Raw genomic sequence first — 26,315 nt, forward strand, 5'->3', positions numbered from 1 at the left:
GTGATCGGAGTCTGCCACAGTATGACATCATCCAATCAAGGGCCACAGGAGCTTTTGAGTCCACAGTGATGTATTTCAGACATCTTCAGACGTCGCAAAGTACAGATCACGGCACATTTTGGGGTCTACAAAGGTAAAGGGACATCAGACTTATCTCCGGGCTTTTATTATGATTGATAGAATCTTCGGTCGGCTGACCTAGACATAAACGTTTCGTGGTTCTACCGATAAGTAGCAACTCACATTGAATATATAGTTCTACAGCCGACATCCGTGGCCATGTCCCCTGGTTCTAGTGTCACCCACAACTAACAAAATGCATCACTATGTCTTCTCAGCTAGGTCATTTGATTTCAAGTGATCTGCCAAAGGCTAAAGAGCATCAAAGACATCAAAGCGCCCCAGCCGCCTTAGGTAGATCCGTTTCGGTCAAATCGCGGGGTTGCGTCAGCATCTCCTCATTTTGACCCCAGATTTATGAGCAGCCCAAGCTTTGAGAAGGCAGTTGAACAGCCCAGTATGAAGGTAGTCGCGAATGAGATTCCCCTGCGCGTTCTAACACACAACATCCGGTATGCCACCACTTCTCCGTTCAAAGGCGAGCGGCCTTGGGAAGAACGAGCACCGCGCCTCCTCAACGAGCTCCGCTATAACACCCGCAACCAGGATGCATTCATATGTCTACAGGAGGTTCTGGATAATCAGCTCATAGATATATTGTCTGGGCTGAACTCGAGCGACTCTACCAACACGGCAATCGCCTTTGAGAACCCAAACCAGACGTGGGCGTATATCGGGGTTGGTCGAGACGACGGTAACAAAGCCGGCGAATACTCACCTATACTGTACCGCCCCTCAGTCTGGGAGCTTCGGCATTGGGAGACCGTCTGGCTCTCCGAGACGCCCGATGTGCCGTCAAAGGGCTGGGATGCTGCCTCAATTCGCATTGTGACTATCGGGGTCTTCACTCACCATGTCAGCTGCCATACAGTACTGGCTATGAGCACGCATCTGGATGACCAAGGGTCCCGTTCTCGTTATGAGGCGGCTCATATCATTCTACGGAAGATTGAAGAGTACCAGATTGGGCGCTTTGGTAACATTATTTCCGGCGTTTTCCTCGGAGGAGATCTGAACAGCGAAGCTTCTCAAGAAGCGTACACCGTGTTGACGGCCTCGACGTCACCGCTGGTCGATTCGGCGAGTTTGGTGGACACGACCGACTACTACGGAAACCAAACCACCTGGACTGGTTTTGGGTACGAGGGGCAGGCTCCCACACGCATCGATTATGTCCTTCTGGGACCGGTCGTGCCAGACCAGGGTCCTGACCGCGGCCTGCCCTGGAGGATCGAAGGCTATGCCGTTTTGCCCAACCGGTTCGATGATGGGGTGTTCAATTCGGACCATCGAGCAGTGGTGATGGATGCCAAATTGCGCAGTCAGGTTTAGACTCATTTCAGGAACTTGTGACGATGAAATCCCTAGCGAAGATTCGTAGACTAGATCTTCTGCAGCATCTTCGCACTGCACAACCGGCACGTCGAACAACGAATAACTTACGCTCTGCTGTCATGGCGGGACAGGAAGTGGGCTAGACCATACTACTTTGAGCTTAGCCGCTGTCACATGATGCCCTAATTCAGGATAGCGCTTCTCATAATACAGTCTTTTACAGTATCATATGGTCAGTGGGAAGGACCTCGAAGGGAGATGAAGCTTCAGAAGATGTCTAAATAGCTTCAGAATGATTCCAATATGGGTGCTTTCTTTGCAAAGTGGAGAGGAGCTGACCAGGGCCGCTTGCTCGCCTCCAGCCCTCCCCCAGTCTGCTCACTGCCTCCCCTCGGAAAGCGCTTGTAACGGGGAGGGCGTTTTGTCCGCTTTGCCTCGCCAGTTCGCACCTCTGCTCTTCTCCCTCCCTCCCTCCCCTAAGCCTTTGGCGTCCTGGCACAGCACGCGACTCGACCAAAGCCTAAGCCAACAGCAAACACCGCAACCGAAAAACCAATTCTTTGGACGAATCCCAGGAGGAATATCGACAGTTGCCATCGGGCTTGCGACGCGCCGTGATACGTTGGAGTCTGTCAGCTGATCCCGCCGCTCCTTTCCGGTCGCTGTTTCTCTTGCAAAGACCCAGACCAGACCCGGCACGAAGACCCATAGACTGCTTCGTTTGGCCCTGGAGCCTCTTTGCTCTGTTACTCTAATTCCTGGTTAGTATATACCTTTTTATTTCGGTCCTTTCTTTCCCATGCATGCCTTGCCCTCAATTATACTCGCGTCCTTCGCCATGCCCCCCTCATCAGAGTCATTGGTTTCGGTATGCGTGGCTTTCCTTGCCCTACCGAGGCTGCTGCGACGCTACATCTCCTGGCTATGCAGATGACGGCTGTTTTACCCTGAGCCTGTGACATATTTTCCTTATTGTGAATGGCGATGCATCGCGACTCTTCGATTGGCGCGCTGTCTGTCGCGTCTATTGTGATGATCGCTTGTGCAGAGAAACGCTTGTGCAGTAACTAATATGCTCTCTCTTCAATTCAGATTAGCTTACCCAAAGAATGCTGCCATTATAAACTCTCGATTCCTCTTCGGATTGTTCGCCTGTTCCCTTTCCACAAGCGAGTCGCCGGCGTTGTTTGAAGAGACTCGTGGTATTGGTGCGAGGCATAGTCACAGATAATGGCATTTCCGGACCCATCCCAACATGGGATGGCTGACGCGCACTCAGTTGCGCTTCGTAATAGCTCGGACTCATTGGACGGAACTGCCGACTTCGATAATGATGTTGATACCTCACTTCTTGCGGAGCACGGAATTGAAGGGTCGGATACGATTGAGGAAGGAAAACAGAATGCGAAAGCTGTTCTCGCAGCATCCGGAGTGACGATACCCAAATCAGAGATCGGTCATGATGCTGCCAATGCGGATATTTCTTCAGGCTCACAGAACGGCAATGCGAATGGTGCCGCGTCCGGCAAAAAGCGATCGAGAGACGGTGCCTTTATTCGATCCCCTTCCCCCGGCACTGCATTACCCGTTCGCGTCCGAGAGACTCCAGTAGACAAGATTCTGCTGGATGACTACGTCAATCGAGAATTCCAGCATTCTGCTCTTACGGCATGGCAAAACCCTAACCAGCAGCTGCTCCAGGAAAAGCGTGCAGAACGCGATTACTACCTCACCCTACGACGAGAGAACCACATGAACCCTGCCGCCCTGTATGGCGTTGGCTATGAAGGATTCGGAAATGTTCGCACCGACTTGCGCAATCAACACCCCCAATTACTATATCCCGCCCACCGGCGCCGCCCCGGTAATCGGAAAACACGAGAACTAAGGGTTTCGCGAAAGGATATGAAAACACAGAGCGAGCAGCTCGAAAATTTGGTCCCGATTAGGTTGGATATCGATTGGGAGAAGGTAAAAATTCGGGATACCTTTACCTGGAACCTGCACGACCGCGTCGTGTCGCCCGACCTATTCGCGGAGAAACTTATAGAAGACCTGGGTCTGCCGCTCGAATCGTGCGGACCGCTGATTAGAATGGTCTCTCAGAGTATACAGGAGCAGATTTGTGACTTCTATCCGCATGTCAACATCGAGGAGGAAGCGCTCGACCCCCACCTCCCGTACAGCGCTTACAAGAACGATGAAATGCGCATTGTGGTCAAGCTGAACATCACCATCGGTCAACACACCTTGGTTGACCAATTCGAGTGGGATATCAATGACCCGCACAATAACCCCGAAGAGTTCGCCGCGCGGATGACGAACGATCTGTCTCTTTCTGGCGAGTTTACTACTGCAATCGCCCATTCTATTCGCGAGCAGTCACAGCTATTCACCAAATCCCTCTACATCGTCTCACATCCATTCGACGGACGCCCTGTTGAGGATCCGGATCTCAAAACATCCTTCCTACCCTCACCACTGGCTTCGTCCTTCCGGCCTTTCCAGGCTGCCAAGGAATTCACACCCTATCTCTATGAGCTTAATGAAACAGAGCTTGAGCGAACAGAAGTCTCGTTCCAGAGAGATCAACGGCGACAGAAGCGCTCCGTCAATCGTCGCGGCGGGCCCGCCCTGCCCGACCTCAAAGACCGCCAACGAACAATTCGCACGCTGCTTGTCTCATCTGTCATTCCGAATACCGCGCCTTCGCTGGAAGAGAGCAATGTATTTAAACGGTCTGGTTCGAGCCGCCGCGGACGGGCTGCGGTGGGAATGCGCGATGGAGCTGATGACTCGGATGAATCGGACAGTGACGAGTCTTCCTTAGTCGGATCTCCTGCTATTGGACCTCATCTGGCCCAAGGCACGGCGCGCACAAGAGGTATGCGGGGAGCTGCCACTGCAGCACACGCGGCTCTACGGGCGAATCTGGGCCAGTCAGCAACCCCTGAACCCCATCACGAACCTCGAGTCTCGGCCCGCAGGCGTGATTATCGCGAAGAAACCCCAGAAGAACCGGAGAAGCTGGTCGTGACGCTCAAAATCCCACGCGAAAAGTTCCGCCAGCTCCTCGTCAACGGCTACAAACCCAACCCTACTGTCCATAGTTCCACGCCGGTAACACAACCCCCCTCCCAACGAAGCACGCCACAGGTTCCTACACCGACACTCAACTCCACCTCTGTTCCACCCCAACCTCATCAACATGCTCGGTTACCTAGCGCCGGTCGCCCAGGCCCTATCCAACACCTCGGGGCTGTAGAAGTGCCCAATCCTCCTCAGCCAGGCGTCCCTGGGGTACGTAATGAAGTCCGCCTTCCTCGAATCGAAGGTCCTCATTGGTAGAGGATCATGCTGAATATGGGTCACCGTACTGATGGTTTCTATTTTAGCCTCCGCCTCCGAGTTGGCTAGTAGCAGGTCTCAATCGGCTCAACCAGGCGAACCCGAATGACTCGTTTGAAGCAGTGATGCGATACACGGCTGTAGACATGGAGACTATGCAACCGGTTGGCAACGGACAGGGCCAGAACGGGCAGAAGTTGAAATTCCTCTATCTTCCACGAATTAGGTGCCACGATTGTCCCGGAAAACTTTACACGCCAGGCCCTGCCACAACGGTGGACAACTTCGAGGTCCATCTTCGGAACCGACAACATAAAGAGCGCGTCGAAGAACGTATCTCAAAGCAGGCGGCAGGCAAGCTACCTACACAATGAGAGACTGATAGAGCCGGTTGAGTTGATTCAGCCTCTCCTCTTACCTCTCACCCAGGTAGCCCTCACACTCTACGTACACTTCTTCTCATTTATCTGTGGGTCTCATCTTGACCTCGCATCGCAAAACGTCTTCCTCCTGGCGTCCAGCACGTCCTACTTGATTCTATGTCTCTCCGGTTTTTACTTTTGGTTCTGGCTCTGGCTCTGGTTCTGGTGTATATGATTTGTGAGCGACTTAGTGGCCTATGCCTGTTCAATACCTACTCTGGTGTCTTTTGCTTCTTGCACTTCGATCTACTTGGCCCTACCCATGATATGTAATACTCTGGGCGTAGAAATGGCTAACATACCAATGCCCTAATCTATTGGCTTCGATGTCTATATATTCTCATATAGTCTCCATTTACTCCCATGGAGAACAGGATTACCTTGAAAGGGTATACTAGATCAAAGCAACCGCCTGAGCTTAAGCACTGCCATTCAAGGACGTAGGTACTCCTGTCTATTACGCACGCACCTTCTCGTTTCCTAGACATCTGGTCATGGTCGCGCCTTCCCTTTTATGAAGTCTCACGTATGTACAAACAAGGAAAGAGCGACCCATCTCCAGGGCTCTGGTTGCTAGGCTGCGCAAAGACCCGGTCCTTCCGCATTTGGAAGCATACAGAACAAAGCTCGCGAGCCTTGGAGAGGGCTAAACTAAACAATCCAGATTATTCACTAGATGGAGTTACCAAGGCACTGCAGCAGAGCTAAGGATAAGGTAGGATGGTATTCGGATAACGAAAGCAGGATAGAGAAGAAAAAAAAAAGAAAATGTAAACTCCGTTCCATCGATGAAGACAAGCTGGCAGCGTAGCTAGATAGTATGGGATAGATATAAACAACTTGGGCTGAGATCTGGTATGCACACACACTAGAATAGAAGAGATTGATGAATAGCACGCATATCATCAAACTCGTACCGGATCTCGCGTAGATGTCCATACACAAGGGTGACAGGTGGAGGAAATAAAAACAGCAGGAAAAGATAGAGACATCACCGACGAGCGGATCTTCGCGTTGGAAGCGTCGTCGTTTTCGTCGGTGTCTTGGGTGCCCGCTTGCCCGCTGATGTCGCCTTTGAGTCTTCTGGCGCTGGGAACTCAAGCTCCGCATGATCCCCGTTCTGCTCCTCATTAGGCTCGTTTTCCTTCTCCGAAGGTTCGTTATCATCGTCGTCGGGCTCCTCTAGCATATTACTATCGGCTTCACTCAGTTCGCTGTCACTGGACGCATCTTCAGCGCCCTCGACTTGCTCTTGGCTTTCTTCTTGATCCTGGTTCCAGTCATCCATCTCCATGTCGTCTTCATCACTGTCGCGGTCTGCATAGCTGATTCGCCGTGAGCTACCTCCTCTGTTGCTGCGCCTCCGAGAGGCACTGTTAGCGGCTTCACCTGCGGCTTCGCCGCCATCCGATGACCAGTCGTCACCAGTTTTCTTGGTACTTTTGCGCTTCGGCGTTCTTGAGCTCACGGTCGACGCAGCCGATTTTCGTCTGGACGATGTTTCGCTGTTCTTCTTTGCCTTTTTCGTCGCGCTGGCTTCGCGATTGCCCTCGTGCGCGTTGTCAGTCTTCCTCTTCTTTGCAGCGGCCTGACCTGACGCGCTCTTAGTCCGCATTGACGCTCGCACGATTTTATCGAGTCGGTCCTCGGCGTCTTCTGGGAGGAACGTGGTGTCGGCGACCTCTTGCGCCTCTCGGTGGCTGCCCATTGGCGCGAAAATGGAACTAGGCACTCCCACCTTGCCGGGGTATGTTTGAAGAATGCTAACACCACCGGCGCCCCCGCCGAACCTCCGTTGTTGAGAGTATATGTCGGCGAATCGTCGGATTGTTGCTTGTGCTAGATCGGAAAGTGTATGAAGGCGAGTGGACATCTCGTCGGACTTGGTGATTCCGTCCCGCGCTTGCTTGACACGCTGGGCGATATGAAAGATGAGGGAGAGGTTGTGTTCATTCGCTACTGCAGAAAGATAGAAGAGAATATAACGGGCAAAATCCGTCAACTCGTCCAGTTTTGTGGACTCATCTAGATCTGCCGGTGGGTAGTCAGGGTGATACGCAAGGAGGGATAAAAGACGTGAGAACAAGGCCTCCATGACCGTCTGCTTCTCGCCCTTCTTGCCGCCCATCTGTTGCGCAAAGAATGCGGCTCGCGATCGCAGCCATGTCAGAGTGCTATCTTTTAGACCAACTTGGGGCTCAAATGCGAGTAAGTATGGTATGACATACCACCGCGGACCCAGCCGGGTTTCCTGAACAAGTTTCTTCTTGAGCTGATTGATGAATCCGCTTCTCACTTCCGGGATAGGGTCCTGAGCTACAAGCGCAATTGAATTGAAATCTTTAGGTGTGAGCAGCTGTTCGCACAAAGTATGTGAGCTACATAGCTTTAGCAATGAATTAGCGGCTAAAAGCCGCAACCTCGATTTCTGGGTAGCTGGAGTGTCTTTCTTCTTCGACAACTCGCCCGAGTTCACGATAAGTTTATTGAGGGTATCATAGACGGGTTGTGCGTGAGCCCGAAAATCTTCGTCACTATCAGATCCATCTTTGGCCCGCAGGCGGTTGACGATAATCTTGAGGGCCCATTCCTTGGCTGCCGTTTCACCGTCGACTTGATCAGACCAGGAATAATCGGAATCCGGAGTGGGTGATCGATTTGTCAACAGAATCTGATTGACGGAAATCTTGATGATGGCGTCGCTCTCCTCGTCAGCTTGTCGCGGAGCAAGAAGATTGAGTTGCGATAAAGTTGCGAGTTTGGTGAGAAACCGGTCGGAATCGTAGGTGCATTTGGAGACACATTTTTCGACGAGATCTTTGGCGTACATCTCCTTCTTATCGGCGACAGCCATAAGAATAAGCACTGCATGCTTGGCAGCACGAGGCGACGGACTGTGGAGGGCGTAGTCAACAAGAGCCTGATAAAACTTGCGCTCTTTCGGTAACTTGGAAGGGAGCTTCTTCGCGAACCCAGAGCAGGCCTTGAGAATCTCCTCTGTACCAGCAGCGCTCACCGTGGCAGCCTTCGGGGCCTGTGCCTCTAAATCTTTGCAGATTTCTTGAACCTGAGCTTCCAATACCTCCGGGTTGAGCGATGATATTTCTTTCAGCATCTCATGAGCCGGGGCCGCTAACCCATTCTCATCTGACCGCGAAATGCTCATGATCGCGGGGATATGGCTTCGGTTGAAGACAATCGAGCTGCAGCGATATAATAACGGCATGAGGGTCTCATGGAGAATTGTGCTATTACTGGCCTGTATCCTCCTTGCGAGCTCTTTGATAGCCTTGGTAACGGTGCGATAGTCACTCACAGCAGCCATCGCAAAACGGATCAGCTGATAGCTTCGTCGGTCATGGATTTTTGCAAACTTCCATAGGTCGGCAGATGTCCTTGCTGAATCGGGGAACGTCTTTGCCAGAGCGTCAACCACTTTAGTAAGTTGAGCCTTGATTTGGTCCTTATTCTTTTCCATCACGCCACCCTACCAGCTGTTAGCTACTGCAACATGCTCATGCTGGGGCTTGACTTACGTTGTACTCCTCGCACGCCTGTAGATAGACCGTGACAGCAGTCCTCAGCGATACTTGGCGCTTTTGCATGGCGAAGAAAACCTTTTTGGCTTTCTCATCTAGTCCGCTTAAGAGTGTGAGAATGCGGCGAACACGGATCTTGTCAACGTCGGACTCGCTTTCGGGTTCGATAGCTTGCGAGTCCTTCAGTCTTTGAGACTGACTTGAACCAGTCCTAGAAAGCTTGGGCTTGATAAAAGGATAGCTGAGCGGAAGAAGAACCTCGAACATGGCACGGTCAATTGAAACGTGGATCTCGGGGTCATTGGTATAATAGGCGTCTAGTATTCTGGATGGCCCTTCCTTGAGCAGGGGTGTAACTTGTTCATGGTTCTGCTCTATTTCACCAGACGCGACAGCCCAAGCCCGGGCCAAGATTTTCGTAGCATGCTCGCGCACCTGTGACTTTCGGTCTTTGACACGCTCTGAGAGGATGAAGAGTAACGAATCCTCAGTTGAAACCCCGCCTTTAACCCCTAGCTTGTTCACAATATGGGACAATCCAAAGGTGCCAACTGCGTCGACCGCTGCTAAGCGGACTCTTTCATCAGCGTCCCGAAGCATCGACGCAAGATGTGTGATAAGGGTTTGCTCTTCATTGTCGCTCAACCCGGAGCCACCGGCGGAAGTTAGTATAATTCTGCCAATAGCTGTAGCCCATGAAGCTCGCACAGAAGCTGACTTGTCCAAGCGACGGCTCAAAAAGCTGTCATATGCAGTGCTGTGTGCTTGTGAGAAGGGTTTTGGAGCGAAAGGCATGACGAGAACGTTGGGCTGTGGGATTGATTGCGTGTATCCCTCCAGTTTTACCTGTGGGTAGGCCGCAGGATCCATTGGGAGAGAGGGGGGGAGTCCAGCAACCCCGGTCCCTGATGTCAGGTCACCGATAGTCTGAGTTGCCATAAGGCGCAATGACATCGATTCGGCGGACAATTCTGCTTCTAATTGTGGGATGACATTTTGTAGGACGTCGGGACACGCTCTCCATAGCTCACGGATCAAGCGATGCGCTTTACCTAATTCCTTGACATCTTCTCCCTCCTCGTCCGAATCATCGAGATTAGGCTTGCAAGACAGCTTCGAGGGTCCATTTTGGATACCGGCGGATGAAGCATCAATGATAACATTGTTAAAGTACTGGCTGATATGACTGGTCATTCGTTCCGGACAAGCCTGACAAATCGCCTTCGCCATGTTGTAAGCCGGTGGGTAATCCTTCAGGAGCAGCGTCTCTTGTTTTTCGTCGACTTGAGCCTCGGGCTTCTTTCCTTTCTTTCCTGGGCCCTCCACGACACGAGGATCGACGCGCAAGAACTGCGCCACTATGACGTCCACCACATCGGGCGCGAGAACGGGCGACTCGTCGATGACTGTCACTAGCAGGCGGGTCATGTCGTACTCAACATTCTTGGCCACTGGCTCGCCGGTTGAAGCTTTGGCGGAGCCTGCGACAATATCAAAGCAGCTTGTAAACAATGGAACAACTAAGGTGTCCGGGTGATCTAGATCAGTCATAAGAACAACACTCTTGACCTCCGCCAGCGAATTCAAGACATAGATGTGTTGCGCGTTATAAGGATTCGAGGGATCCCCCAGCGAGGGGATGATTGATGACACGATACAGGTAAAGATATCCTAGAAAACAAGGAGAACAATTAGCTGCTGAAGCAGAGCATCAAACGGTGAAGATTGAGCAGATCGCACTTTCAGTTGGTTCCCCGTAAAAGGCGCGTCAGGCGCACAGAGGCGCAACACATCCACGATGCAACATGTTGCCCAAGCACGGACACCCTTATCCTTATGCCCTAGTAGTTGAGCTGTAGCAAGCTCCTGCGAGACCTTCGTCAGAGAATCCTTCTCGACTTCTTCCTGATCGAACTTGCGCAGCTCTTGCGCCAGCGTTTGCAGGCGCTGCAGCAGATCTGCGATGGGAATGGCGGAGCGTCCGACGCGCCATGAGAGCGACTCGTTGAATTTCAAGCGACGAAGGCCGCCGGAGGGCTCTTCAGATTCCACGTCCTCCGCTGCTACGGAGGGGGCTCGTCGAGTGCGCGACGGCATCGTTGGAGCGCGGGGAAGCCGAGGGTCGAACAGGCTGCGCTGAAAGCACCATGCGCCGATTGGAGGGGCTTGCAGAGACGATTGGATGCAGGTTTCGACAGGCAGGCAATTGATGGTTGGATTCCGCAACGGAACCAAGATCGACTGGAGGGAAACTGAGATGCGAAGGACTGTAGGTTGGCGTTTCGTACTTTTGCCCAAACGGGAAGGCACCCCGCTCACCGCCTCCACTCTGGGACGCGTCGCGCGTTTACTGTCTCTCCTACTCCACTTCTCTTACTGCTTAGTGCTACTACTACTGCTACTGCTATTTGATAAAAAATACTTGATGAGGTGCTGCTTGAGTGATTCGCTTTTTGGTATCAATTGGGAGATTATGATTACATTACCTATATGAGTGGAGGACGCTGAATGCCTGCCCGCAATGCAAAAAACCACTATGCGGAATCATCAACGCCATGAATGCTAATGAAGGCTGACAACTGGACGGACTTAGAAGTTGGGCGAGAACTTGCTCATCCCTCGGATCTTCTTGCCATGAATGAAGAAGACGATGGGGATGGGAATCATCGCGACAGTGATGAACCCAAGCAGACTGGACGCCCACGGCACGCCAAGCTTGTGGTACATCTGTGTGGCGAAGAGTGGGAAAGCACCTCCAAGAGAGCTTCGAATCAGAGTGTTCGCGGCAATGGCCGAGTTCGCAAACATCATGTATACATCGATGATGTAGTTGAGGCCCTGCATGAAAATCACGAGGATACCGGCGCCAATAGGAACACCAGCGGCCACCTGAGCCAACCAGTGCACGTTAGGGCTAGACGTCCAGCCAAACCAGAAAAGGCCACCCGGAAGGAGGACGGAAGCGACCATCATAGGTACCAGACGTTCCTCGGGGATGACTCTGCCATGCTTGGCGAGTTTATGAGCAAAGCGAGTCTTCGTTTGCCAGATGATGAGGGCCACGCCGCAGAACACTCCAATCATGATTCCAATAAACGGAAGACCAGCAATACCCTCGTTCGTCCAACCGCGCTCCTCTTGAAACGAGACCGGGTAGGCTTCGAAGAAAAGGTAGAGAATTCCGTACACCAGCGCAAGGTAGAGAGTGATGAGGATGAGAATGGGCTCGAGGATGAGCATCTGAACAGGGCGGAAAAGGTATTTGCGGACGATGTCTCCAAAGGTCGGCTTGTGGTGGTCGAGGAACGCATACAGATCTTGGTTGCCAGTCTCCTTGCGAAGTTTGGCCGCGCGTCTCTTGAGGAGTACCGGGTGATAGGTCTCAGGGACCACAAACCAGGCAATGGTGCCAAACGATCCGGATGCAATCAGCGTAATCCAGGCAGTCCACCGCCAGCCGAGGTACGAATCCGTGAGAAACCCGCCAACGATCGGACCTGGAAAAGTTTCGTCAGTCAGAAGTAAGTGGATTCGAAAGCAGTACTGTTACATACCGAGCACGGGGCCAACGAAAGTAGCTGCTGAAAACAGCGCAATCGCGATGGCACGATCAACAGGATCCCAAAAGTCGGCCATTGCGCCTCCAACAACAGCCAAAGGCGAGCAGCCCAGGAAACCCATCAGAAACCGACACACAAGGATAGTTTCGACGTTCTTGGCCACGGCAACCGGAATCTGGAAGATGGCGAACAAGGCGTATCCAAGGAAGAGGGGATATTTGCGCCCATACAGTTCGGACATGGGCGACCAGACCAGAGGACCAGCAGCAAATCCAAACACCACAAGACTGGTAGCAAGAACCATAACCTCTGTAGATACGCCGAACTGCTGCGCCGTCACCATCGTCGCCGTCGAAAACACACTACTCGCGAAAGTGAGCCACATGGTCATGGACGACATCGTCATTGTTATGATCCACTTTCTCCAATGCGGCATATTCTGGGGGTTCTCGGGGTCATCGGGCCCATTCCATTCGATGAGATTAGGGTCTTTGGGCTTTTCCTCCTTGGAATCCTTGGACTCTTCATTCGGCTTTTCGTCGGCTGATGGTTGTTGTGCGTCATAGTTGCCACTTTCAAGATCGCGATCTTCTTCCGCTGTATCTTGTGAGGGCTGCGGAGCCTTCTCACCATATCCTAGACTGGAACGAGATTCTGAATGTAGTGTTGTGCCAGACGATGGCAAGTCGTGCCCATTGCCGTCACTTGGGCGGAGGTTGTTTGTGTTGCTCATTGTTCGTCCACTATCCGCTGAATTTGATGGTATCATATGCAATATAATGAAGGATAATATCGAGGTATGTACAAAACACCTCAGAGAAAGGTGAAAGCAAGATAATTAACTTGTGCAGACAAAGGGGCAAAGAAAAAGTTCCATAATGCCATTAATATACTCACGTCGCGAACCCTTCGCCAAGTGGGCCTTCAAAAGCCTGGATTTATAATTCCACCATCTTGCAAAGAGGGGCGACTCCATCGCGTGAAAAACGGATTGCACCATTCGCTTTATCTCCGGGCCACGGCCAAGAACTTCTCAAACTCCATCAAGTCCGGTCGCAGATGATCAAGTCAACACCACCGCGAGTCGCGCGCCTGGATCCCCACTGCTCAGCAGCTTGCGGCGTACACTTTCCAGAGTCACCCTCATATCCTCCTAGTCATAACTTATTGCGCTATGCCGGTTATCCGTAGCCACGTCCGAGGTGCATCAGCCATCAGCTGTCTCGGAAATCCGAAACAAACAAGCTAGCTTAGCTACGTCAAAATCTGAAATGGCCAGGAAAGAATCTGGGAGCCATGATGCATCGTAAGCATTTCATTGGAGAAAGACAAAATTTTATATCCGAGACCGGCCCACTTGCTTATCTTAGCTTCCTCCGTGGGTCAGCCTCGGGAGATCGCAAAGCTTCTCATTACCGAGTCCGAGGGTCATGGCGAAGTCATTGTCGACACATGGACCATGCTCTATTCGATCTTTGGGCTCTACGGGGACACATGGTCTGTTCCCCTCATTACAGATGGGGTACTAGATCTGGAATATGGGCTATTATTCGATCTGGAGGCGTATGTGTATGCGTATCTGCTATAACGCGAAGAACTATGAGACTTGGCTAGTCGGAACCGAGTCGGCCTCGGACCACAGATACGTCCGACTATTGAATCTCGAATCTCAATCCTTCCAAGGTTCATGAGCCTCGACCGCCGCTGAAAAATCGGTTCCTGACTCAGGCTTTCCTTTCGAGCCTCAGGGCTGAACTACGGGGATCCCTGAAGAAATCAGATATCATTATCAATGCGTATCCATCCTGCGCAACACATGTGCCACTTGTGACTTGATATGCAGAATACGCCCCAGGGAAAAACATGTCGACTCGTGGCCCGTGGCTCCCATGACCTGTCCCCATGCTCCTCATCTACCTACACGTTACACGTTCATGACTCAATTATCGATTTGAGTCAGACTCGCTAGCACCAACCCGGGCAACGGTCCACTTCTGCAGCTTTGCTCGCTCGCTGCCGCCTGCTATAGTTTGTAGTGCTTATGCGTGCTCTCGGATTTAGGCATGTCTTATCCGACAGACTTTGGCGGGCTGTCTATCACTCTATCGGGCGCGGCTTGGATAGCTTATACGAACCACCTACGGAGATGTTTGAGACTACTGAAGGATCTGGACAGTAGATGGATTCCAAGAGTACCCAGGACGGTAGGGCCCTAGGTTATGCTTTCATAGTATGAAGTGAGGATATGAGCCCCCGCTAAGAACTAGACCTGTAGAAGCTGTAGAGTGTTGATGTATGACCCGCTTAGTATGCTCGCCCACATGAATGTAATAAGAACAAGATCGCTATAAGACGCCGCTATATGCTCCAAAGAATCATTATGAACTGTCGTCTGAACCATTAACCCTTGCCCTGCTCTGCCTGAGAGCGCCAATCGCTTTATGCACTTCGTCTTTGGCCGTGGCTTCCAAGCGTGCTTTCGTTGTTGACTCCAACGAGTCTAATCCCAAAGCATGTTCGTATAATTTGCGAGAGATGTTTCGATTGATGTCGGTGTATTCCTCTTTGGAGACGACCTTCGAGCGGTAATGCGGTTTCAAAGCCGCTCCAACAAGTTTCTGGATGTCAGATTTCACCTCCAAAGACAGCCCGGGACGAGAAGGCGAGCTATTAGTTGATCGTACGGTTCTAACGATCTGCGGTGCTCGGGGGATGCGGCGAGGTCGAGAGCGTGACGGTGTTCCCTCTCTATCATCTTTCTGAGAGCTGGCTGGTGAAACTTCGGGGGAGAAAGGTGGAGGGGACGACACATCATGTGGTGGGGTGAGTTGGATCGGGGATAATGGCCTGCTCCCAAAATTCGGGGGTGGGGTGGCAGAAGACAATCGGGGAGACGACTGGTTAGATGGTACGGGTGAGATGGAAGGTGATGAAAGCCCCGGAGTGCTCTGCTCGACTGAGATGTGAGCCGAAGGACCGTTCGAGTGGACACTCTGTGGTGTTGACGCGTCTTCGACTTCCTTCAGCAACGATGAAAGGAAACTTGGTTCACTAGAATTATCGGCATTGAGACGAGCGGATGCTTGGGCAACGGCGCTTCTAGAAGACTCGCCGTTCTGCATCGCTCGGGCTGCGAGATCCTGGGCCCTACGGGTGCGAGGTCGTTTCAGCTTCCGTGCCGGCTCGGTGGGCTCCGGAGAAGGGGACATTGTAGGCTCCTTTCGTTTCCTTGCCGCGCTCGGATTGTTTTCGATCTCACGGGCTCTTTCGAAAGCATTCCACGCTCGCATCTCTTCCAGTGATTCTGGCTCTGGAGTCGGCTGCCTCGGCGCTCGTGGGCGCGACGGCCTGGGCGCCTCGATGTCAAGCAGGGCAGCAGTGTCACTGAATCGATTTCTTCCCCCCTGTCGTTCGGCGACCTCAAAACGACGTTGCCAACTGCGAAACTCCCTCTGGTTGGCTTCATCGCGGCGTCGTTGTTGCAGCACACGCTGAACAGCTCGATCATCGTCGAAAGGGAAGTCCAGATCTATGTTGAGGTGATCCCATACTGATTGCCAGACACGCGCCCAGTGCAGTGAGTTGATCTGATTCCTGCTTTGTACCGTCCGCTGCTGCGCTCTTGTACGGTGACGCCGCCGGTTCTGGACATTCGACGGTCTATCTACTGCATCAGAAGATAGTCCGATGGGACGTTGGGTCTCACATCGGGAACAGTACCAGGAACCAGCTGGCACCCCATCAAGCCCAACGCAGTATGTATGTGTCGGCACATCGCAGCCGTCACATAGAAGGAGTAGCTCTTCGTTCTCCGAATCGCCGCAGATAGGGCATGGTTGAAAGTCGGAGAGATCATCATCTATATATTCGACGATCATAGACGGGTCGACATCTGCGACTTGGACACGGTCTTCGACAGCGTATGATGAAACAACGGGACCTAAAACAAACAATATAAGCACTCGTTCTGGCTAGCATGCATCATGAAAAGGATTGGAATACAACTTACCTCCGACTCGGTCACTCAGCTCCACTTCGTTGAAGGTCCGGCGGCATATCGGACAGCTATTCGCTCGTTCGACCCAGGGCTTCAAGCAGTTGTTGTGAAGGACATGGCCGCATGGGAGTAACTGAGCGATGAGGCTATCCTCATTATCGTCGAGGCCATCTAGCTTGGTCGATGTCTCAGGTGCCTTGCCGTCCGGTTCAAGGTCAAGTCTTGGCACCGGGACGGCAAGAGGATCGCTGGCGCTTTCGCCAAGGTCTCCTAAGCACACAATACAGGTGTCGGACATTAACGGATGGGGATTCGATAGAGCTGTGAGTAGGAAAACTGAGAGAAGGCATGAAGAACAGCTAACAAGAGGTATGAGGAGAGGATAAAGAGAGAAAGGAGAAAGAGGGAGAGGAAGTAGATGAGTGTGGGGATGGGGCGGCCGCTTTTGAAGGTGAGCAAGCGGTCACGTTGGCGACCAGACTGGAAGAGGTTAGACCAGCCCGACGCAAGGCGAATCACTGGCCTCCGAACCAAGAGACTGTTGGCTCTCGCAGAGACGGTCACGGCGCTTGAGCCTTGGTTGATGTGCAAGTTATGTTCCTGCAGTGCGCTCGAAGGGGTTTACCCCTCTTACGCCTACCTATCTTTGGAATGGATGCAAGTCGAGAAGTGGCGAGCTGGCGGCCGATCAGTCTGAAACGAAACCTATATACCCAAAGCACCATTTAACAGTGAATAGATCTGGAGTGATGAATGTGGGTAAGAACGAGTACCCGATGATATCAGAATTATTGTTACGCTCATTTCCGGTCTTCCCCAAGGTGCAGGTGAATGGTTTCGGCCCCCTGGTCCTCACATGTTGCTGGTATTCGTCAGAAGACACTATCAGGCGCCCAATCGCAAGCAAAATGATCGGGCCATAGGGAACGAAGCGACTCTTCTTATGTGGTGCAGATCGACACAGTTGGGAACTAGAATATTTGATCTGAAATCATCATCGGTGGTATTCATGTCTAAGAGGTAAAATCGTGTTCGATGAGGCAGACGACGCCATTAACACCGAGGACGAAAATTCGTGACGAGGATGCGTTCATGACAATCCATATCTTGTATTTGTCTCATTTTTTAATTAACCGAAACAGAAAGGAATCCCATCATCACATTTAGACCTCCGCGATTTCCCTGAGACGACGGATGGTGGAGCGGGTAGCAGCGGCGGCGGGGGTACTGAGTGAAAGCGCATGTTAGTCAATTCTCCGGGCAAGATTCCATCGATGTTGATTTGATCGGGCAAGGCAAAATCGATCGGGCGACGGCGGCAGAGATGTCGACTTACGAGACGGTGTAGGCACCACCGGCGATGGTCTTCTTGCAACCCTTGCACTCCCAGATGCCAACAGCCTGGCGCTTGACGGTGTTCTTTCCGCAGAAGGTGCAGATGTAGCGGGCGTGCTGGGACACTTCCATCTTCTTCACCTGCTTACGCAGGGAGGCACCGTATCTATTGGCGAACCATCAGTCAGAAAAATGTCCAGTCGGTCGTGTTTCCGGTCGCCGAGTCTTTGAATTTCGCCGTGTCGTGAACGGAAATATCGCGCTCGATTCAATCCGGGGTCTTGGAGGGTTTTCTAGTAAATGCATACCTGGTACCATATTTACCGGTGATGCCGACCTCTGCGGAACAAGTCAGCTTCTGTTTTCCATTTTTTGTTCTTCCAAAAGTCAATGGATAATATCCGGCTATACTCACTCTTAGTGCGCTTCGTCATCTTGTCTCTGTGCGGCTGTTGAGGTCGAAGATGGGAACAGTGCGGGAAGTTCGAAATCGAGCCTGCGCTTTCAAGTGGCCCAGTTGTGGGTGCTCGCTTAGGGCTTAGGCTTGGCACCACGTGATAATCCTCAGCTATAGTAGAATACGCCCTCTTCAACCCAAAGTTGGCCGAGGAATGTACAAAGACAGATTCAAGATTACTTTACAACTACTGCTATAAAGTATCGAGCGAGATTATCCTTAACGATTGGGATGGTGATGCTATTCCATCTGGGGCCTGGAGCCTTTATACTGATCATTAGGGGCAGGCGGTCTGGAAAGGCACAAAAATGTAAAAATATCAGTCTTAGATAAGCAGCTTTGTCTGGTCGCTGAACTCGCGTGCTGCAGGAGCCCTAGTCATAGCGTGTTTCAATATAGTTATGCAATATGATCGTCAGCTATTCTTTTATGGCTTTTGCAATCCAGATAGTTCACCGATGAAAAAAAGTCTAGAATGGCGATACAGGGGGCCAAGCCTTATCGCCTACGAGCGCATGACATGACGTACCGGTATCTGAACCGCGGTCGCCGATTCTCCTTAAAATTGGTCTCGTAGGCACTTAGATATTGGCCATTGCCAGCTGCTTTCCCTCTGAAACCGGTTGAAAATCAATCATTTTCCTATCTAGTAGCACTGGATTGAGGTGTACAACTTGAAATTAGACGTTGTCTTGCTGACCACTGTTCTCCAACCGAGGCCATTCGCAACACCAAAGTCATGGAATCTAATAGGGAGTTCGATATCGTCATCCTTGGCCCTACTGGGTACACGGGAAAGTATTGTGCAGAGCATATCGTCACTCATCTCCCCACGAACCTGAAATGGGCCCTGGCAGGGCGCTCATACAAGAAGATCCAGGGCGTGGCTCAGGAACTGAAGAAGCTCAATGCTGATCGCTTAGAACCAGGTAAAACTGGCCACAAGAAGTGCTGGCGGGCTCTACTGATGCGTGGATAGAGATTATCACCGTTCCGCTTCAGAAGGAGGAGTTGCGCTCTCTTGCGGAGAGAACAAAGCTCATCATCAACTGCGTTGGTCCCTACCACATCTACTCGACTCCTGTCGTCGAGGCTTGCGCGAATGCCGGCACCCATTATATCGATGCGTGAGTCCCAGATACTCTGTTGATTGACCGCATTGTCTAAATGCCGTAGGACTGGAGAAACGCCATGGGTTAAGCAGACAGTTGACGAGTATCACGAAACAGCCAAGTCGAACGGTGCTATTGTACGTCATCATACACTGGTATACAGCAGCCTTCTAACCAGAGCAGATCATCCACTGCGTTGGTATCGAGAGCGCTCCCGCCGACATGCTGGCTTACGCCCTTGTAAAAGAAGTCCGAGAGAAACTAGCTTGCCCTACCAGGGAGATCACGGGCTCAATCTATGAGTTCAAGTATGAGACCTCTAAATCCTTTCACTCAATCCCTCTAATGCCGTATAGATCGTCCGGTGCGAGCGGCGGTACGCTCTCATCTATCCTAACCTGCATCGAAGACTTCTCCGGCAAGCATCTCCTCGAATCAACAAAGCCATTTTCGCTTGCAGTCTCCCCGCCACCAAAGGACATCCCATCCGAGGCAATCATGGCCAAGGTCCTCGGCGTCCGAGCCGTCCGCGACCTAGGCACCCTGACCAAATCCCCAACAGACTTCTGCGACATGACCATCGTCCATCGCAGCAGCACTTTGATGCCAGAACTGTACGGGCCTCGGTTCTACTTCCGCCAATTCCTCAACGTCCGCAACTCGTTCATTGGCATCCTATGGAACTACGCGTTCTTGCTCGGAACGGCCCTCTTGCTCTTGGCTCCGGTCCGGTGGCTCGTGAAGAAGATAATCTACGCACCTGGCAGCGGACCGACCACTGAAAGCGGCCGCAATGACCGTTGCGAGTACCGTGCCATTGCCACGCCAGACCAGGATACGCAGAAGCGTGTATTTGGAAAGTTGGTATATGAGGGTTCGTCGATGTATCACTTCACGGGCGTGCTGATGGCCGAGGCGGCTATGGTGATGTTGGACAATGAGGACAAGGTCAAGAAAGTCTCGAGAGGGGGAATCGTTACTCCAGCGACACTGGGCCAGGAGTACCTTGATCGTCTTGAGAAGATCGGATGTCGTGTTGAGACGCAGGTCCTGGAGAACTAAGCTCTTTGCCACCCTCCTTATGATTTAGTTAGGTGCGGACTGTATCATGATATCCTTGTTTCGCCTTCAAATTGTACTATATACACTACAACATGCACACCCGATATACGTCTTAGATTCGGTTCCCAATCCAATTCCTCGCATATGCATCGAAGCAAGGAGAAGTAAATTACAGCTTAGCCACCCTCCCACTTCCCTCAACCACCTCATCTATCCAGGCCTCTAAAGCCGCATTGACCTCCTCGGGCTTCTCCCAAAGGGCCCAGTGCGAAGCATTGACCTGCTTTGTCGTCAGCTGCGGTATGGCTTTACCCATCCCCTTGCCCAAGTGCGGCGGGAGAGCAGCGTCCTTGAGCGCTTGGATAAAGAGGACAGGGATGTCAATTGTCCCCTTTTGCAGTGAAAGCTCGTCATCGTAGTTGATTTTGCGCGTGCGGTACCAGTTCACTGCGTTTGGTTAGAACATACTCATATAAGCCGGGAGGAGAGAACATACGCGGCCCGCGGAGCCCGTGGCGAGCGAATTCCCAGGCGTAGTACTCCATTTCCTTCATAAACTCGGTCAGCCCATTCAATCACAAGCAGGTAAATATAGGAACAAGCAAGCTACTAACCTCCTCATCCACAACCCAAGTCTTCTTCAAGCTTGGCAGAATCTCCAGGTTTACGCCCTTGTGGACATCAAAAGCAAACTCCTTCTCCTGCGTCCGCCCACCATAGAGCGCAATCAGGAACTGCTTGTTTTCCTCTTTGTTCTTAACAGCCTGTTCAATCTCCCCACTGACAAAGTGTAACTGGTACCCAAAGTGCGGCGCTACTTTTGCCACCATCTCTTCGAGCGTCATGTACTTCTTGTACGGTGGGTTGTACGGCACGCACACAGTGAAGAGGTGCGTTACAAGATCTGGGTGCCAGAGGGCGACGCGGTAGGCGAGCGCTGCGCCCCTGCTCGTGCGTTTAATGTTTAGCCGGTGGACAGGTGAGTGTATGAGGGTAGACGTACCAGTCATGGCCACCGAGAATGATCTTCGATGCTCCAAGTTGGTTAGCTAGTTCTTTGATGTCATCCGCGCAGCTCTTGTGCGAGTACGCATCTAGTTCCAACGGGGCGTCCTGGTAGGAGTAAGCGTGTACTCATTAGCCATGTATTTTGACACTGAGGACCTGGTGGAGGTTACCGTCCGCCCATATCCGATGCAGTCTGGCGCAATGACTCGGTAGCCTCTGTTGATGAAAAGCGGAATCTGATATCGCCAGCCTATTGACAAATCTGGGAAACCGTGGAGCTAATACATTCCAGGCCATTGCGTCAGCTCGAGCTTTGTCAGGGCGTATAGCGCAGTGGGCGCTTGAAGTAATTACCAGGACTACGGTGCCTTTGTATTGCCCTGACGCCGGCACACTATATAGATAGCCTGGATATATAATCAGCAATCTGCTATTTGAACCTTCACAGAATTGCGCCCTGGGGCTAAGTATATGAGGCACTCATCCACGGGCCGAATTTCGCAGGTATCCTGATAGACATGTAAGGAAAAAGAGCTCCTACCATATGTTTTGCCATTCACGAATGCTGAGCGATGCTCAACCCGAGAATCTCCCGAGACCTTTATCTTGTCAACAGCCATGGTGCAATATGGGCACAGACGGGAGCTAATAATGTATAGATATATCAAGGATACCGCCCACGGAGCAAGACAAAGAAAACAGCGCTTGATGAAATTGTACTCTGGTGATGATTTTATGACGGTGCTGGAGCTAAAGGTCCCAAGAGCCCCTCTCGCTATCACGTGAAACCGACCTTTATTAGATCAAAAAGACAGGAATTGGGACGAATTATGCCTTAGAGCTAGAAGTCAAAGGTTTTCGTGATATAGAGGTCAGAAACAGCTTCCAAGGGGTACATGGTCGGGAAGTTGGACGTGTTTTGAGTTCTGATGAAATAAACTCCGAGATGCCTCGGCCCTCGTTAACCGTCTCCTCAATGATCATTCATTGTATCGTACATTATTGACCACCCTTTTCGGACTAAATTTAGACGGATAAGATGGTTGCTATTGCTTAATAGATCACCGTATCTTCGTTATCCTCAACCACCTCCCCTCCATCGTCTTCGGCTCCTCGGTGGTCCTCTTCTTGATGAGAGGTCGCTGGTACAGCTTCAGCTGGGGCGCTGTCAGGTTTAGTCTCCTCCGGCTCCTTCTCGTGATTCGTCTCAGCTGTTACTGAGTCCTTTTGCTCCTCGGGCTTATCTCCTTGCGCGTCTAGACTGGGTTCCGATTGCTCTGGTTGCTCCTCTGGTTTCTCCTCAGGCTGGGCTTGCTTCTCGGCTTCCGGCTGATCCTCTTGCGCATTGCGAACATCGAACTCGTCCACTTCTCGAGAAACTGTGACCTCAGCTTCCCGTACCTGATCCCGTATTATATCTTCCTCCTCAGGTCGTAACTGCCATGGCTTGTAGTACTAGAAGGTCGGTCAGAAGACGAAACAGAATGAAATCAACGGGTACCATACCAATACAGGCTCCGACTTTGTCTTCAGAAAGTGGGCCATGGCCAGCAGGTTCGTATGACGAGTATGCATCTATATAGGCCGAAATCAGTAAGCAGTCCCCTTCGAGCCAAAGACGTAAAAAACCCACCATCTCTTTCTCGTAGGCCTTCTGCTCCTTCTTCCGCGTAGCTAACCGCTCCTCCCGCCTCTTCTTCTTCAGCTCCCCATACTCCTCATCCTGTATTTTAAGCTTATCTTGCTGCTTCCGCTCGATATCCGCCCGCCGCCGTTGCGCCGCGGAGGTGGAGCTCTGCGAGAGCGTCCCCAGTAAAGAACCGAACAACCGCTGTCCACGCTTCCGTTCCTCATCCCGGCGATTGCGCTTGCGTTCTGTATCCTGGGAGTCTTGTTTCGGAGAGGATTGCCTGCGGGCTTGTTTGGGACTTCGGTCTTCGCTCTGAGTGCTAAGGCGGCGGCGCTTGATGTCCGAGTCAAGGTCGGTCGTTGAGGACTGTCTTCGCTTTTGTCCGGCTTCTGGAGAGGCGTTGTCTTCGGGAACAATCACTGCGGAAGCTAGTGTTCTAGAGTGAAGGTTGATTAGCTATCGGAAGGCATGACAGTTAGATCCAACAGGAAATACGTACGCTTCTGCCATGGCTGGTGTTGGTCTGAGTGATAGCCGGGTCTGAGTTTGCTGGCGAATGGATGCGGATAATAGGGAGGAAGAAGCGCTAATGTAATAGGTCACAGATTGCGCGTTATATCACCTGCATATAGAAGATAAAAGTAAATGCAATCACTGGATGCATTGGAGAGAGTTGCTGTCGCGGACTCGCGATAGAGCCTCAAAGCCAGACTCGCACGGACCAACTGCCGCTTGGGGCTGGCCTCGCAGAAAATGGTCACGCCGTTCCTGAGCTGTCCTCTCCAACCTCCCCTCGCTTTCCAACACCTTCGACGGCCTGCTTTCTAAACAGTCGCCTCCTGGCCATTTATAAGCGGAACTAGGTCAAAAGAAACGACTCTCTACCCCAACCTTCGATTTTCGCTCACCTTTCTCTACGCTCTCTGTCGACCCCTCTCCAGCAAGATGTCGCGCCATCACCCCGATCTCGTTATGTGCCGAAAGCAACCCGGTATCTCCATCGGCCGCTTGTGTGACAAATGCGACGGAAAGTGCCCCGTGTGCGATTCCTACGTGCGTCCTACGACCCTGGTTCGCATCTGTGATGAGTGCTCCTTCGGCAACTACCAGAACAAATGCATTGTATGCGGTGGCGAGGGAATTAGTGATGCCTTCTACTGCTTTGAATGTACACGATTAGAGAAAGATCGAGACGGGTGCCCGAAGATTATAAACCTGGGAAGTTCGAGGACGGATTTATTCTATCAAAAAAAGAGTTTTCGGAATCATTGATGAGGCGGCTTCGGTCCGCATACGCAACTGGGTCCAGGATACGGCGAGCTGGCGAACCTTGTCTTATATGGCTGCTTTATTAGCAGCGGTTACTGGTGGCATCTAAGAATGGCAATGGATATTGACTACGGATATATGCGTATGGATATCTACGTTGGGATCTGGTCCGACTCCTTGACAGCTGCTGCAAAGTGGCAGTCAACTTCTACCTCCCAGGGCGCCTGGGCTTCGCGAACCCTTGTCTGAGGCCGTTATTCTGTGGCGGGTTCACCTCTTCATGAAGGCGTTCGCCTGTTACCTCATCAGACGTACCAGCCTCAATCTGCCATTTTCTGTCAGTTGCCACTCAGTCGCACGTTCGATTCGCCGTACCTTCTTCGAAACCTTCAGACCCTGCTCTTCCGCCACCTGGAGCGCATACATTCGGGAGCTCGCGTACAACATTCGCTCCTTGATCGACGAGCCCGAGGGGCAAGTATAAACGAAGATGACCGCGTCGGAGTCGGGATAGTGGTAGAAAGTGTATCTCGGCGAGGAAGTGGAAATATGGTTCTGGACGGAGTTGGCGTCAACACCAGACTCGGCGGCAGCAAGCTTGAGTGTCTCCGTCGGAACGTCAATGGCCTGTTAGATAAGTTAAGTTAGTTTGACCATGGTAAAATGAATATCTTCTTGTGAAACTTACCACCTGCACCAGCCCACCCTGCTGTAACCCTGCTAGAGCACCCTTCGCATCCTCATCCACCTGCATTTCAATCTTCATCCTAGACGGGCCCCTAGCAAACGACCCTCCGATTCCAATATCCCGCCCGGGCGTCCCACTCCTCCCGGCTTCCTCCGCCTTCCGCACAGCCTCCAACTCCCTCTCCTTCTCACTCATCAGATCCTCTCGCCTGTAACCACTGGCACTGGTCCCATTCTTCTCAGCATCGCGCTCTTTCCACGCCTTTTCGCCCACAACCTCCTCCTCATCCGTAGCAAAGATCGTCTGGCTGAACTTCTCGCTTCCCAGTTCCCTGACCAGGGTCGCCCGCGTAGACGCAAAGAGCGTCTTGGCACGCACCCCCGCATTGGAGGGGATGTAGGTCAACGCGATGAGCGTAGAGCCGCTCCGTCGGAATAGCAGGTACATAGGCGTCTTGGGCTCCAGCACAGAAGATAGTTGGGAGAGGGAGGCGTAGAATGTATTGTCGCCATAGCCGGAGAAGGGGAGGGTTGAGAGCGGGGTTAGACGCTCCGCGGTGATTGTCACGGGGAGACAGAAGATGGATGTGTCTGATGCGAAGCGGGAGAAGGCATCGTGAAGCTCTTGCGAGACTGCATTATCACCAGGTTAGTTCAAGGACTCGATATAATCCTCTGTTGCGAGTTGGGTTCTCGGGGATGGCGGGGCGGAGTTCCCAATAGTGCTAGCATTCGATTGTAGGGAGCGGAGACGTACCTGAGATTCCGGACTGCATATTGACTGCGCCGGGATATGTCTTCCGTCCCGTCTGGAAGATGTGATATCAATATGACTTGTTCGAGGGACTGTTGTTGGTTCGCTGGTTGGTCTATTTATTTCACCGCTGCGGAGGGTGGCCTCAACGCCGTATCACATGACACCCATCTATACGTATACGGTGCGGCCAAAATCCAACAACAAACTTATCCAATCTCACATTATGGTGTCTCTTGGTTACGCCTACAGACAAAATGAGTCTCATGCAGGCGCCTGGGCAGTAGGATGCTGTCCAAATACCTCATGCACTATACCTGCCTAATGCTTGCTTCAGGCCAGACGTGATGCCGCTTTTGCGTCAATTATCCGTCAAGAACACAGGAGCATCCGTCCCAACGCAGCCTGTCTTCCTCCGCTACATTTGGATCCCCGAGGCTTGTCGAAGAGGCATTGTGTGTGATCCAGCTCCTTTCGAGACTAAGCTGTCTATAAACCTGCCATAAACCGATTAATGCTCCAGCAGGCACTGATGATAAGGACTCATGTGAGCTGCCACGGTCGAGCATCGAGGCTTACAACCCGAGGGCGAACTACGACTAGTTTGAGAAATAAAGACATTGTCATGGAGCCGGGCGGGCCCTGAAACTAGCTTTACTATCTTGAATCTTCAACCACAA

General features: G+C 51.9%; 12 protein-coding genes across 12 annotated transcripts; 5 read left to right on the top strand and 7 right to left on the bottom strand.

The window, feature by feature from the left end:
- The first annotated feature begins 96 nt into the window (after window positions 1–96).
- Window positions 97–1,898, top strand: BDW74DRAFT_156949 (endonuclease/exonuclease/phosphatase family protein). Its single transcript, XM_073725064.1, has one exon. It carries the CDS (start codon window positions 478–480, stop codon window positions 1,450–1,452), a length of 975 nt encoding a protein of 324 aa, XP_073581983.1. The 5' UTR covers window positions 97–477; the 3' UTR covers window positions 1,453–1,898.
- A 40-nt stretch (window positions 1,899–1,938) lies between these two features.
- Window positions 1,939–5,629, top strand: BDW74DRAFT_156950 (uncharacterized protein). Its single transcript, XM_073725065.1, has 3 exons — window positions 1,939–2,216; window positions 2,548–4,767; window positions 4,851–5,629. Exons 2-3 carry the CDS (start codon window positions 2,686–2,688, stop codon window positions 5,175–5,177), a joined length of 2,409 nt encoding a protein of 802 aa, XP_073581984.1. The 5' UTR covers window positions 1,939–2,216; window positions 2,548–2,685; the 3' UTR covers window positions 5,178–5,629.
- Window positions 5,630–5,637: 8 nt separating this feature from the next.
- BDW74DRAFT_156954 (sister chromatid cohesion factor PDS5) lies at window positions 5,638–10,387 on the bottom strand. The gene is made up of 2 exons (XM_073725066.1): window positions 8,762–10,387; window positions 5,638–8,712 (listed from the first exon to the last, which is right to left on the bottom strand). Exons 1-2 carry the CDS (start codon window positions 10,313–10,315, stop codon window positions 6,217–6,219), a joined length of 4,050 nt encoding a protein of 1,349 aa, XP_073581985.1. The 5' UTR covers window positions 10,316–10,387; the 3' UTR covers window positions 5,638–6,216.
- Window positions 10,388–10,643: 256 nt separating this feature from the next.
- On the top strand, window positions 10,644–10,987 carry BDW74DRAFT_156956 (uncharacterized protein). The gene has a single exon (XM_073725067.1). It carries the CDS (start codon window positions 10,728–10,730, stop codon window positions 10,902–10,904), a length of 177 nt encoding a protein of 58 aa, XP_073581986.1. The 5' UTR covers window positions 10,644–10,727; the 3' UTR covers window positions 10,905–10,987.
- Window positions 10,988–11,353: 366 nt separating this feature from the next.
- On the bottom strand, window positions 11,354–13,057 carry BDW74DRAFT_169141 (MFS transporter; the record flags this gene model as incomplete). The annotated part of the gene is made up of 2 exons (XM_073726947.1): window positions 11,354–12,261; window positions 12,319–13,057. 2 exons carry the CDS (start codon window positions 13,055–13,057, stop codon window positions 11,354–11,356), a joined length of 1,647 nt encoding a protein of 548 aa, XP_073581987.1.
- A 1,412-nt stretch (window positions 13,058–14,469) lies between these two features.
- Window positions 14,470–16,734, bottom strand: BDW74DRAFT_53789 (putative PHD and RING finger domain protein). Its single transcript, XM_073733093.1, has 2 exons — window positions 16,334–16,734; window positions 14,470–16,264 (listed from the first exon to the last, which is right to left on the bottom strand). Exons 1-2 carry the CDS (start codon window positions 16,617–16,619, stop codon window positions 14,703–14,705), a joined length of 1,848 nt encoding a protein of 615 aa, XP_073581988.1. The 5' UTR covers window positions 16,620–16,734; the 3' UTR covers window positions 14,470–14,702.
- Window positions 16,735–17,364: 630 nt separating this feature from the next.
- Window positions 17,365–18,230, bottom strand: BDW74DRAFT_53747 (60S ribosomal protein eL43). Its single transcript, XM_073733091.1, has 4 exons — window positions 18,072–18,230; window positions 17,965–17,995; window positions 17,658–17,822; window positions 17,365–17,548 (listed from the first exon to the last, which is right to left on the bottom strand). The coding sequence occupies exons 1-4, from the start codon at window positions 18,088–18,090 to the stop codon at window positions 17,485–17,487; spliced, it is 279 nt and encodes a 92-aa protein (XP_073581989.1). The 5' UTR covers window positions 18,091–18,230; the 3' UTR covers window positions 17,365–17,484.
- A 497-nt stretch (window positions 18,231–18,727) lies between these two features.
- Window positions 18,728–20,521, top strand: BDW74DRAFT_53803 (uncharacterized protein). The gene is made up of 5 exons (XM_073733094.1): window positions 18,728–19,042; window positions 19,093–19,240; window positions 19,290–19,362; window positions 19,409–19,533; window positions 19,582–20,521. Exons 1-5 carry the CDS (start codon window positions 18,853–18,855, stop codon window positions 20,285–20,287), a joined length of 1,242 nt encoding a protein of 413 aa, XP_073581990.1. The 5' UTR covers window positions 18,728–18,852; the 3' UTR covers window positions 20,288–20,521.
- Window positions 20,372–22,131, bottom strand: BDW74DRAFT_53810 (alpha/beta fold hydrolase). The gene is made up of 7 exons (XM_073733096.1): window positions 21,837–22,131; window positions 21,650–21,702; window positions 21,466–21,573; window positions 21,291–21,400; window positions 20,902–21,232; window positions 20,784–20,835; window positions 20,372–20,734 (listed from the first exon to the last, which is right to left on the bottom strand). Exons 1-7 carry the CDS (start codon window positions 21,913–21,915, stop codon window positions 20,457–20,459), a joined length of 1,011 nt encoding a protein of 336 aa, XP_073581991.1. The 5' UTR covers window positions 21,916–22,131; the 3' UTR covers window positions 20,372–20,456.
- Window positions 22,132–23,604, bottom strand: BDW74DRAFT_53809 (pinin family protein). The gene is made up of 4 exons (XM_073733095.1): window positions 23,425–23,604; window positions 22,929–23,361; window positions 22,802–22,870; window positions 22,132–22,750 (listed from the first exon to the last, which is right to left on the bottom strand). Exons 1-4 carry the CDS (start codon window positions 23,433–23,435, stop codon window positions 22,349–22,351), a joined length of 915 nt encoding a protein of 304 aa, XP_073581992.1. The 5' UTR covers window positions 23,436–23,604; the 3' UTR covers window positions 22,132–22,348.
- Window positions 23,605–23,700: 96 nt separating this feature from the next.
- BDW74DRAFT_53831 (PHF5 family protein) lies at window positions 23,701–24,335 on the top strand. The gene has a single exon (XM_073733098.1). It carries the CDS (start codon window positions 23,871–23,873, stop codon window positions 24,195–24,197), a length of 327 nt encoding a protein of 108 aa, XP_073581993.1. The 5' UTR covers window positions 23,701–23,870; the 3' UTR covers window positions 24,198–24,335.
- BDW74DRAFT_53826 (twinfilin) lies at window positions 24,300–25,849 on the bottom strand. The gene is made up of 4 exons (XM_073733097.1): window positions 25,639–25,849; window positions 24,883–25,514; window positions 24,570–24,821; window positions 24,300–24,519 (listed from the first exon to the last, which is right to left on the bottom strand). The coding sequence occupies exons 1-4, from the start codon at window positions 25,655–25,657 to the stop codon at window positions 24,403–24,405; spliced, it is 1,020 nt and encodes a 339-aa protein (XP_073581994.1). The 5' UTR covers window positions 25,658–25,849; the 3' UTR covers window positions 24,300–24,402.
- Window positions 25,850–26,315: the final 466 nt, after the last annotated feature.

The sequence above is a fragment of the Aspergillus multicolor genome (assembly GCF_047715735.1).
Source record: "Aspergillus multicolor strain CBS 133.54 unplaced genomic scaffold BDW74scaffold_20, whole genome shotgun sequence".
NCBI classification, from domain to species: Eukaryota; Fungi; Ascomycota; class Eurotiomycetes; order Eurotiales; family Aspergillaceae; genus Aspergillus; species Aspergillus multicolor.

Coding starts and splice junctions, on each gene's coding strand:
- BDW74DRAFT_53831 (XM_073733098.1), top strand. CDS start 23,871: ATGTCGCGCCATCACCCCGATCTCGTTATGTGCCGAAAGCAACCCGGT.
- BDW74DRAFT_53810 (XM_073733096.1), bottom strand. CDS start 21,915: ATGGCTGTTGACAAGATAAAGGTCTCGGGAGATTCTCGGGTTGAGCAT. Junction 21,574..21,649: donor ACAAAGGCACCGTAGTCCTG/GTAATTACTTCA, acceptor GGAATGTATTAG/CTCCACGGTTTCCCAGATTT. Junction 21,233..21,290: donor ATTCTCGGTGGCCATGACTG/GTACGTCTACCC, acceptor ACGCACGAGCAG/GGGCGCAGCGCTCGCCTACC.
- BDW74DRAFT_53809 (XM_073733095.1), bottom strand. Junction 22,871..22,928: donor AGGCCTACGAGAAAGAGATG/GTGGGTTTTTTA, acceptor CGGCCTATATAG/ATGCATACTCGTCATACGAA. Junction 22,751..22,801: donor CAAAGTCGGAGCCTGTATTG/GTATGGTACCCG, acceptor CCGACCTTCTAG/TACTACAAGCCATGGCAGTT.
- BDW74DRAFT_156950 (XM_073725065.1), top strand. CDS start 2,686: ATGGCATTTCCGGACCCATCCCAACATGGGATGGCTGACGCGCACTCA. Junction 4,768..4,850: donor TCCCTGGGGTACGTAATGAA/GTCCGCCTTCCT, acceptor TTTCTATTTTAG/CCTCCGCCTCCGAGTTGGCT.
- BDW74DRAFT_53826 (XM_073733097.1), bottom strand. Junction 24,822..24,882: donor AGGGTGGGCTGGTGCAGGTG/GTAAGTTTCACA, acceptor CTTATCTAACAG/GCCATTGACGTTCCGACGGA. Junction 24,520..24,569: donor GTCTGAAGGTTTCGAAGAAG/GTACGGCGAATC, acceptor AGAAAATGGCAG/ATTGAGGCTGGTACGTCTGA.
- BDW74DRAFT_156956 (XM_073725067.1), top strand. CDS start 10,728: ATGGGAATGGCGGAGCGTCCGACGCGCCATGAGAGCGACTCGTTGAAT.
- BDW74DRAFT_53803 (XM_073733094.1), top strand. CDS start 18,853: ATGGAATCTAATAGGGAGTTCGATATCGTCATCCTTGGCCCTACTGGG. Junction 19,043..19,092: donor TGCTGATCGCTTAGAACCAG/GTAAAACTGGCC, acceptor ATGCGTGGATAG/AGATTATCACCGTTCCGCTT. Junction 19,241..19,289: donor GGCACCCATTATATCGATGC/GTGAGTCCCAGA, acceptor TAAATGCCGTAG/GACTGGAGAAACGCCATGGG.
- BDW74DRAFT_156954 (XM_073725066.1), bottom strand. CDS start 10,315: ATGACTGATCTAGATCACCCGGACACCTTAGTTGTTCCATTGTTTACA. Junction 8,713..8,761: donor AGGCGTGCGAGGAGTACAAC/GTAAGTCAAGCC, acceptor AACAGCTGGTAG/GGTGGCGTGATGGAAAAGAA.
- BDW74DRAFT_53747 (XM_073733091.1), bottom strand. Junction 17,823..17,964: donor ACCGGTAAATATGGTACCAG/GTATGCATTTAC, acceptor GTTCGCCAATAG/ATACGGTGCCTCCCTGCGTA. Junction 17,549..17,657: donor GGTGGTGCCTACACCGTCTC/GTAAGTCGACAT, acceptor GCTTTCACTCAG/TACCCCCGCCGCCGCTGCTA.
- BDW74DRAFT_53789 (XM_073733093.1), bottom strand. CDS start 16,619: ATGTCCGACACCTGTATTGTGTGCTTAGGAGACCTTGGCGAAAGCGCC. Junction 16,265..16,333: donor GCTGAGTGACCGAGTCGGAG/GTAAGTTGTATT, acceptor TGTTTGTTTTAG/GTCCCGTTGTTTCATCATAC.
- BDW74DRAFT_156949 (XM_073725064.1), top strand. CDS start 478: ATGAGCAGCCCAAGCTTTGAGAAGGCAGTTGAACAGCCCAGTATGAAG.